Here is an 11,113-nt window from a genome sequence, read left to right as displayed (position 1 = left end):
GAATGGTCTGTGGAATGGAATGGCTGCCTCTTGTAATATAATTTGCCATGATTAAGTTGGAAAATTTGCATGGACCGGCCTGACACATTTTGATGACCCAAGCATTTGGTGGCACTCGGCAGTTTAGTGTTAGTTTATTGTCCAATCGGGTTCATCCACCACTCGGTCACTCCCGCACATGTCCTGGATATACCCATAATTAAGATTAAGGTTAAGGCCTTTAATTTGGCTCTTTTGTGTCTTCGCCTAATGGCCAGTTGGGCAGCAAAATACTGTGAATGAAAGTGAATGAAAACCGAAAGTCCTTGCAAAGTTTGTAGCCCAATTTGCTGCGGCAAGAGCCATCTAATTGGATGATAACTGCAAATTGTTTAGCCATGTGGAGAATAATCATAAAATTATCATGACTTCAAAACACTTTATGAATATAAGCTTACCATAATGGTCAGCAGTAAATTTAAGTTCGTGTGCAAGCGATCGTATGCGATTAATGCATGAACAAGGTGATTAAAACTTACTGCAAACGGCTTAAACCCCTTCTGCAATGTGACAAAACAAAAAGTGCACATTCTTGGCTTACACGGAGAATGTGCACTCGGATGCGTTCTATAAGGGGACGGGAAAAGAATCGGGTTTCAGCCCGTGAATTGATGATTCAATACCGAACAGAAAAGGAATCCGGCAAACTTTCGATTTTTTCATCCAGCTGGGCAGCTTAATTGCATTCGTGGGTCGAAAGAGAGCCAGAGCCAGGAAAAATGGGAAGAATGGCAGATAAACTGAGGATGTGGAGCAGGAGGAGGAGTAGGAAAATTAATTATAGACCGGCGCCTCGACTTAGTGGTAACTGTACGTACGGCAGGCGTCTTAGCCAACTGGGCTCCAGCCAAGCCAATCCACTTCAGCACCTCGGGCTTGTGTTGCGGTTTGGCGCTTGTTAATTTTGCAGTGAAAATTGCTTTGGTATTTACAGTGCACTTGGCCAAAGGCGCATTACGCGCATCCCTCAAGGTCCTCTGGGAGTCCTGTTCGCAGGTTCTGGAGCTGCAGCTTGATTCGCAGGATGTTTGCTCTATGCCATTTCCCTAATCCCCCTTTTCCCTGCAATCGACAGCTGTTAAGCATTTTCACGTGCAGTCTGCAGCCTTGATGCTTGATTGTATTTGCCCTCTCGTCCTGGCCGACTTCCCACTGAGCCATTCAGCCATTCAGCCATTCAGTCAGTCAGTCATCTGCACGAACTAATCAAGACGGCCACTTAATGCCACAAAGTATGCTACTCGAATTTGTGTAACCCACTTATCTTTAAACTAATTTGTTTCCTAGCTCGGATTGCCTCCTGCTCTCACAGGACTTATCAACCCAGGGCTGGTGTTGGAGCTTCTTTATGGCTGGGGCATTACATTTTCAGCCACGAAGCGACCATAAAACAATGCCGCATAAAAAAGTGACCCCTACTTTTTGCCATCTCCATCGCTCTACACGCGAAAGTACTCAAAGCGAATAAAACAAAAGTAACTATAATAAATGTTTGCAAATAAATTGCGAGCTGCTAAAACGCACAGTCATCCATACAAAGGAGAACGGAATTCGTTTTTCTCCAATTTTTGTTGCCTCGACATTAAAAAGTTTAAGCGCTCTGCTTTATTCGTCTTCAGTTGAGGGACAAAATCAGTTTTATGTCGGGGAATTTCTGAAATTCTGTGACTGATGGCAGTAAGAAATGGAAATATTTTCTCCGTTTCCCCCGGGCACTTTGAACGGCCAAGTGGAAGGTGGGACAGATGTTCAAGTTATATCTAAATAGGAGTACTGTACATAGCTTAAATCAACCACAATGTGCTGCCTTAGATTTTATAGACTTTACGGAAATGAGAAGAAAAGTAAGAGTTTCAAATATTTAGTTATAAATATTTTCATATTGTTTTCTTTTGTAAGCTTGGCGTCAACTATTTTCAATACAGGCTCGCAATTTGAAGAGCCCAAAGTGTAAAAGAGATCGAATGTGAAGATAGATTTTCCCAGCACTTACTGAGACAACCTATGGGCACAAGCTATCCTCCTTTACACGGGGCTTGCAAAAACAATTGTATTCGTCGGCGGCCGAAAGAAGATCGTCGAGGTAGAATTTAGTGCTTTGGCGCTCCTGAGCGTTTCGGGCCATGTTCCTTTTAGCCATGATACGCTTCATAAAATCCTTGCAAAAACGAGTTCGCATATTCTCGCGCAGGGCATGCATGCTCATACGACGTTCTGCGGTGGAAAATTGAGGTGTTGGTATCGTAAAAAACCAAATAGGTGACAAACTTACTGGTTGAATAGTTCATGTACACCTTCTCAACATACTTATCCCTCATGGACTTGTCATACACGAGTATCGTACGCTGCAAGCGTGTTGGCATTCTCTTGGGCAAGGTGAACTCCAAGTCGGTAAGGTTTTCCTTAAAGGGTCCCGGAAAAGGCGCTTTGGAATAAGTATTTCCCTTTCGGAACTCATGTCGCCTGTCGTTCAAGAAGGATCGCTTCATGGCAATGGCCGCGCGCACACGCCCGTTATGAAAGCGGTATCCAAAGGTACAGGAAAGGTCCTCGATCTTACTTAGTAAGCTGTGAATAAAGCCCAGCATGGAGTATGGAGAGTAAAACCAGTATGCAAGACATACTCAGATTCCCTTAGTGCATAAATGCCCGGTAGCAAATGCTCCTTTCGCATTCTGTGCAGCTTTCTGTAAAGCGAACTAAGCATATCTTCCACATACTGAATTCGGAGCGACTTCATGCCCTGGAAGTCCTGGAAGTACTGGCGAGTCATCCAGCCGCGGAACAGGGCCTGGATCTTGGTGGCCATGTCGTGGTGGTACTGGATGATCCTCTGCTGCAACAGCTGCTGCATGAAGGAGAACTTTGACTTGCGCACCCAGAAACCACGCCACCACCTGCTTATGGTGGTGGCGGCATCGCACTGCCTTTTAAGATGCCTTCTGGCCAAAAATCCCCTCACATAACGCTGAACGGTCCTTGCAGCGTTGAAGTGTTTGTAGTCCAGGAGGGCCAGTTTCAGACGACTACATGGACCGTAGCAGGATTCCTGACTACTATTTGACTCCAACCACAGGTCGCTCAGATTGTCCGTGTTCTGACGGCTTCCAGAACTGAACTCGCTGGTGTCATGAGGAAGGTGTTTGGAGCCTCGGAACACCGAAGGACATTTTAGGTACATGGTCAAGCCTTGTGCGTGCTTATGTTTTTGTGTATAATTGTACTACGGTACTGTGCTCTATCTAGTTTTTTTAATTCTGAAAGGTTGTTGACATTAATTTCTAATGAGCACCTCTCCGAAAAAGAATCTTAGCCTTGTGCCATAGGATCCACCCAAAAGGCTGGGAAAATTATGGCGAATTACACTGATTCAGCAGAAATGTTGGGCTTATTTCGCTGTGTTATTGTACACAGCATGAGCACGATGATGAGCACTAAGTTCTCCCTCTGCTGCGCCACTTGGCACACATCTCTTGACTGGTTACTGGTTACTGGTTTCTGGTGGGATATAGACACCGCCCTCTGCCGGCATCACACCCAGGTCGCATTCCGCACTTCCCCGCAGAACCCACCAAATATGGGGCAGGAGCTCCACTCGGAGCCGCAGTCAACCTGTCAGTCAGCCAGGAATCCATGAATACGTGGCGGAGAGTCTCCTTTCGAACGCACTTGCAGCTTAAAGGATTTACATTGAATACTGAATGCTGATACTTCATATCAGTTTAGTTTTCCCTCGCTTTTGCCTCGAAAAAAATCGAAAAAGAATGGAGGGCGCAGAGAAAATCTTCGATTTCCATAAGTGAATTTTCCTCGACGCACACAGGCATGTCAACTAGGCAACCCGCCACCCGGGCGCCTTACACACATGTGCGCCACTGTCCCTGTTCTCGGCAGTCGAAAACGAAATGGTGTCATGTACGAAATGTGAAAATCGTGTTGTACAATTTCATGGCTTGGCTTTTGCCAATTTCCCATGTAAAGTCAGTCGGCTTTTCGTGTGGCGCCAAAGTCGAAATTCCCTCCCCCTGCCCTCTGCCCCCTGCCCCCTGCCCCCGCCAGGTCCCTTTGCGGTGGCAACTGCGCGTATTTGGTTTGCTAATGGGCAACTTTGGATTTTCAAATCAGTTGGAAAATGCACTGTGCGTGTGTATTGTTTTTCGCAAAACTCCAAAATCCATTGCAGCTTAAAGCGTCCATCAATGATTTAGAACCGTAGGATTCTCCGAGTCGAAGACGTTAAATCCTTGCCTGGGATATTGATTTTGATGATGATTGGAGTTGTCGAGATGGGAGAGTCAGTTGCACGCAAGCGGATAAGCAAGCCACAAATATGCAGGGATTAAATAAATCAATTTCAGTGCAGACGTCCGAGCGATAAAATATTAAACATAAAAAAAACTAAATTTGAAATTAAATCATTTTGCCACCCGAAAAGTTTGAAATGCGTGACTAAAAAGTTTCCCATTATTTATAGAAAATGTATTCACCTTTTTAATATAGCACCAGTCAGCTTATAAGATTTCATGATTATAACGAGGGCATGTATTGTATAGCAATTTAAGTTACAATAAATTCAAACATTTCTGAGATCACAACTGGATCTAATTCCCTCCCCCTCTCTTCCATTTTTTAGGTTAATTCGGAAGTCGAATCCAGTTCAATCACCATCCAGCAACATTGTGAAATTCCCATGCAGGAAGAGGAAAAGCTGGGAGTGAGCCGAAGTCATATAAAATACATAGCAGCAAAGTGGAAAAATTGTGGAAAGCAGGAAATGAATATGCAAAAAAGGGCGAAGGGATATGAAAAATGCAAATACCCAAATCGAGTTCAATGAGAAATGCAGCTAACCCTAAGCCGAGCGTATTTACACAATTTCACATGCAAGGCAACAGCAGTGGCATTCGTATTCAGGTAGTTCGCCGCACACAGGACCTGTTCACAGTGCGAATACAAATGCGACTCACTGTGCAGATTGCTAATTGTGGCTGACTGGTAAACCGAAGAAAGCAAGAGCGGCGAATGAAAAATGCATTAAATGCAACCACAGAATAGAGCAAAAAGTAAAACCAATCAAACGACAAAAAAAGGGAAATTGCACATACTGAGCGCGGAGCAAGACAAAAGGATGACAAAACCAGTTAGCGAATGTAAAAATTGATTTCTGCGGTCTGGATAGCGGATATTGCTCATATATGTACGTCAATCGGCTGCGAAGGACAGCGCAACATAAAAAATTAGCTGATTTATAAATAAACCATCATATTTGTGGGCAAAAGGACATAAAATGCAAAAGCCAGCGCTTAAACTGCGTAGACTCTTCATCATTACCGCTGTTTACATAGCCAGTTTGCCAGGTAAGTTTGTTAAATGCGAAAATCAAACACCGTCACGCCCTCATCACCTTTTACTATTTGACCACACAGGGCTTTAATTTAAATGTCACAGCACACGCAGTTGGCCTGAAATATTAATCGAAAATTATGGTCATGGGAAATTTCATGGCTGTTTTCAAACTGGGCAAACAATTGCCACCCACTGTTACACTGCTCTGCCCACATCATTTGCGGTTCAATTATGTTTGCGGTTACTATTTGTGAAAACGTTTCAACCCCAAACGTGAACTTCCTTAGTTTTGTTTTTGAAAACGCCACGACAAATCGAATTAGGCAGCAAAAAGTGACGAATGGTAGATACAACTTAATAAGTACTTCAATTTGATGCTACTCTTATGAAATGTGTGCACTTCCAAGTTATTCAAACTTCGTATTGCCAAAGTTCTCTGTATCCAAACGATTAGCAAATTAACCAAGCAGATGTTGGAATTTCCGCTGTTTTAAATTAATCGCTTTATTTGTATGCAGCAGTTTGAGAATATATTATCGGATTGCAATTGAAACTGCACTGAATGATATTTGTTTTATTGTCTGTTATCTAAACCTATTGTACTGTCCTTTTATACGAGGCTAATTTCCCTTGATAAATTGACGTCCGTTCCATTGTCTCGCTGTAAATGCCTGAATTTCTTTTGACTGTCAAAGTTCCCCAATATAAATCTCCCTTTTATTAATAATTTTGCTGGATTTTAATTTAATATTGGTGCCTGAATGCAGCTTACATTCAGCTGTTTGTTTGTCACTCTTGACGTTCCCCACCAAATGCAATATGATTCGGATTTCATTTCAGTCTCCCGGCCTTACTCTGGATTTTTTTCCAGTCATCTCTGTCTGACACTCCGGGCAAAATAGCTGCTGCAATGAGTTGTCGCTTTGTCTGCATTTCCGGCAGCTTTAATTTCGTTTCATATTTCTTTGGCTTGTCGACATCCACTCCTGCCCAGCCCGCCATTTATTGTGAGATTGGGGCATAATAAAGTTGTAAAAGAGGCGCTCATAAATCCCAGGGATTTTATATTAAAAACTGAAAGATTCGAGCAGCGTAGTAAGCTGAGCTTGGGCAGGAGCCGCCTTTAAAGGCACGGAAGCGGCTGCCAATGCGCAGCAATTCATCACAGCAACTTCCGGTTCCGGTCTCGGCTAGATCTACACTTCTAGCTTGCTCTTAATTCGGGCTACTCGGGCTCTCCTCCTCCAGCTCATGCTAACTGGCATTTGGCGCAGAGACGTGTGCCATCGCCCACCCGTCTGGTGCAAACCACTCGTATTCCATCGAAACAAAGAGGAAACGGCGACGGGACCTGCTAAAAACTTCCAATCACGTCTGGCGGATCCTTCACTAGGCACGCATTTCAATGGCCAACATTGAGGCGGGCTTCCAAAAAGAGAGTGTCTGGTCGTGGGGCACATTTAGAAAAATAGAAGGCCCAAAATCGTGGGCACAAGATGCGTTTGATACCCTTTTCTCAAGATACGACTTCAGAAAAAATGTATTTTCTGTTTGTAAGAAAAGAGTTTTGGGTCACAAGAAGGCGATTTATGAAACTTGCCTGTAATTATGGCACTCCCTTTTAAAAAAAGGTGTTTTTTATTACTGTTTAATGTCTTAGATGTCTTGAGATGTTTTCATGATTTTTATATACACGTGTATGTCACCAACTTTTGAACAGCATCTTGAACAGCATTGCAGCTCAAAGCGATACCCTCTGCACCAGAAATGAGTTATTATTTCTTATATTTTTGTACAGCGTTTTACTGCCGCCCACTCGGGAAAGCGGCAACGAATCGTCGGGCAATTTTCAGCGCTAAACTTTTGACACCCGCACATAACACTCACATACACACACGGCCGCCAGCCCACACACACACTTGTTGTTGTGACACGCACGCGATGCATGTGGCGTCTGCCGGAAATGCCGAGCTCAACGTCCAAGAGCAGGAACAACAAAGCCTGGAATCAACTGTTGGCATGTTGATGTTGACGCTTTGCCTCTGCCCCACACCCACACCCCACTACCGCCCACCACCCACCACCCAACACCCACTGGCAACGGCCAGCCACCGCTTCTGCCACGCTTAGCTGACATTTTTGCCAGCGTAATCACGATTAAACTGTCAACGGCATACTAATTAGATTTTTATTTTTATTGCGCCATGACAACGCCGCGTGACGTTGTCGCGTCCTTCCGCGTCCTGCGCCATCCACCCACCGCCCATCGCCTCCAAGTGGGCGGTCCTGCTTAGCTACTCTTTTTCTGCCCTTGCAGAGGGTATTGAAATGTTTTTCTGATATATATGGTTACTTAGCACCTGATTATGCATTTCTATTTTAGATGCAAGGGCGTCTTGTATTCAAAAGCAGTCCAAATATATTTATACAGAAAGATCTAATGAAAGGGAGGAGAAATAAGGATAGTTCTTAAAAACATGACTACAACAGATGGAAATTTAGTTTTATGTTTTTAAAGTACTTACAACCAATGTTGACATAAGGAGTTTTTATGTGACTAAATATGCCGACCAGCCAATCTTATTCTATTAGTACCAGGGTATATAACTTTCGGCTTTCGAAAGTATTCTTCTCCCTATTTTTTCACTCCTTTGTGGCGTTGTCGTTCTGGGAGATGAGCGTGCCTCGCATGACCAAGTGACAGTGCAGACGATGGTGGTTGGTGGGTGGAGGGTGGTGACCCCGACTGAGGTCCTCTGGGGAGGACCTAAATCCAGACCCTTGGCCAGGCACTTTGTGGCGCCTGCTACTTTGTGATTTATGTCTTATCATATTTATGAAAATTATTGTTATTGATGGCATTCAATATTAAGTGAGCGAGAAAAACAAGCCACGGCAACCAATTCACTTTGATTGATTGAAAGATGGAACGTAGCATATTCGTAATTGATTTAAAATGTGTGGCTTCCCTTGGGCATATTAAGTAGCTGAGATGCCAGGAATGCCTATCTCCAAAAATAGCTTTAAAGGACTATTTAAGCCACGAGCCGCATGAATTGAACTCATTTTTGGAGCTTAGTAATTGCACTTTTGTTTGTTACCAACGCAATTAAAATGCGTAAAGGCGGATCGACTAAATTTCAAAAGGGAAACTCAAATAAGTCATTGTTGTTATAGCAGTAGCGTCCTATTTCTGTGGAAAGAGCACAACCCATGCTCCAAGTAGTCCGTAATTGTGCTTGAGTTGTAAAGAAACTGCCTGCTAAGTTCTGCGTCCTCCTTAAATTTGTAGAACTCCTTTTTGAATTATTTTTTCCCGTTCTCATTTGGCACTACATTTTCTAAGGGCAGCGCCCTTCTGACGGCGGGAAGCCTTTTTGTTTGGCTTGTTTGTTAGGGTCTATTACTTCCAAGCTGTTGAATGCGTCATCAAGAAATCCCCCAAGCTGAATTCCAACTTTAATTCATACACCTGTGAACAGTCGACTACCCTGCCACGCCCCTCTTGCCCGACGCCTTTGCTTTGTTTACATTTTTTCAGATTTATTTTCATTAAGTTGCCGTACAGGAAGAGAAATGCTTTATTGTTGCTGCTGGCTGTGTTGTTGGTTCACTGGACCAAGTGCTAATGCGGCCAGACAATGGGGGCGTGGCTAGGCTGTTAAAAACAAAGACCAGTGCGAACAAAAAATGGAATACACATACTTCGTTTGTACTATAGCAGGAGGTGAATTTAATGAAAACGCGCAAATTATTCAGGCCACAATAGCACCATGGATCTGCCAATTATGAAAGCGGAAATGTTTATGCTTACAACATAAAATAACTATTGGTTTTTCCAAAAAAAGATGCCTTTCGCATAACTTATTAGCACATTTCAAGAACTTTATTTTTCAATTGATAAAAGGCCAGCACGATTGCGGGATGAAATCAGGAAACATAAAATAAGGTTCTGCATTGTATCTGGAACATGGATCATTTTGGGCATGCTTTACGTGTCCTTTCCAATTTGAACCTCCGAGCACAGAACGGAACCCCAAATCAACATTTAGATCTTCTTCATTATCTTCATTCACCGAATTATATAGCTGGTAGGACGATGGGTAGTTTAAGTTAAATGGCTGTAGAAGATGATCAAATACTTACACAATCCCGTTGATACGGTGGTTGACAATTATGATTTGCGAGGGTAAGAGAAAGACACCATACCAACACAACCTGAATGGCTAATATGCGCTGCATTTGAAGTTCAACAAGAAAATGAATGCAACTGCTTCAATGCCTCTCTCTTTATATATAACCCCGATAAGAAGCAGGCTATAAAGCTTTTAAGGCAATTAAAAATATGTATTATATTTCATGATAACTCCAAGGTTTTAAAAACAACAATAATACTACGTTGCAGACGCGAAGCAGATGTTTACAATTGCATTTTTTGTTGCCTATATTTGTTGAATTTAGATATTTATTTATAGAAATATTTAAAAAACATATGACTATTTCTTATAAATTTGTATTCAAGTATATAGTATGAAGGAAATATAATCTGAGCATATTGAATACCAATGCCAATCCTAATCTCATTTGAAAATTGCATAAATAAATATAGTTTTGAGCTCTTTTACCCATTATGCAGACGCACGTCAAGGCGTTCAATGAAAGTGATAGCAGCAGTAACTTCGCCCTTATCACCAACTTCATAATCGTGACGTCATATGCGACTAATGTGACTCATGAAAATGTATATATATACACACATTTTCGCATTCGAGGACTGATGCCAGAGTTCCGACCGAGCTGTCAAACAAAGCCATAGAACGTGTTCCATGATTTTCACATTGCATATTCATAGCGCTGGAAATATTTTGAATAATGCTAATTCCATTTCCCACGTTGAGCAAGAGTTCCTGGCAGCTTCCTGGCCCGGCTTATCGTAATTCCGCTTTAAATAGAATTATTGGAATTGGATATGAAGGCGATTCATAAAATTTCACATTTAAACGGCACAACTATGCATAGAATCGAAGAGTAAAAGTACTTCTTTAAGACTTAAAAACAAAGTATCCCGTAAGTAGGTCATGTTTAGGGTCGCAAAGTTTATATACCCTTGCAGTAATTATATAATATATTTAAAAAAAAACAACTAATGAGCAGAGGTATGTAAAATAGTCGTCCGATTTTCATCATAATATAACCGAAATTCTTTATTTTCATGTAACTATCTTATTGGAACAATATACACGTATGATAAAAAAACTTTCATGAACTCAGAAATGTCAACTATGTATCAACTATAATAAATATTATTATTGATATACTCGCAAAAATGCCCTTTTCTGCTTTGCAATATTCTTCCAGAAATCAACATACGCTCTGCAAGGTATAAAAATGACGGTACATTATTTTGCTTACCTTCACAATAGGGTCTTTTGGACTTTAATAAAAAATGGACCACCCCTTCATCGTTGTGCCTTTATTATTCTCTTCCTGTTATTTTTTTATGATTTCACACAATGAACGCACTTGGCGCACATTAAATAAACCCGCAAGAAGCATTTATCAAGTTTCCCTCTTTATAAATGATTTTTTTCTTTTGGTCTAAGACTGTGCAGTGTTCTTTTTGCAGGCTGGATGTATTTTTGAAACATTTATAAAGCGGCAGGTGGGCGGGCGGCCAATGGGCAACAGGCGCGAGCTCCTGGGAGATCCTGAAACTGGAAGGTCCTGA

At 42.1% G+C, this 11,113-nt stretch overlaps 1 protein-coding gene across 1 annotated transcript; it reads right to left on the bottom strand.

Annotated features, from left to right (window-relative positions):
* Window positions 1–1,919: 1,919 nt before the first annotated feature.
* LOC6541540 lies at window positions 1,920–3,301 on the bottom strand. Its single transcript, XM_001968974.3, has 3 exons — window positions 2,664–3,301; window positions 2,312–2,607; window positions 1,920–2,253 (listed from the first exon to the last, which is right to left on the bottom strand). Exons 1-3 carry the CDS (start codon window positions 3,218–3,220, stop codon window positions 2,042–2,044), a joined length of 1,065 nt encoding a protein of 354 aa, XP_001969010.2. The 5' UTR covers window positions 3,221–3,301; the 3' UTR covers window positions 1,920–2,041.
* Between the last annotated feature and the right edge of the window lie 7,812 nt (window positions 3,302–11,113).

Source organism: Drosophila erecta, unplaced genomic scaffold, assembly GCF_003286155.1.
Source record: "Drosophila erecta strain 14021-0224.00,06,07 unplaced genomic scaffold, DereRS2 tig00000055-arrow-pilon, whole genome shotgun sequence".
NCBI classification, from domain to species: domain Eukaryota; kingdom Metazoa; phylum Arthropoda; class Insecta; order Diptera; family Drosophilidae; genus Drosophila; species Drosophila erecta.
Note: the sequence above shows the minus strand (reverse complement) of the source record. Positions and strands in the feature narration are given on the sequence as shown.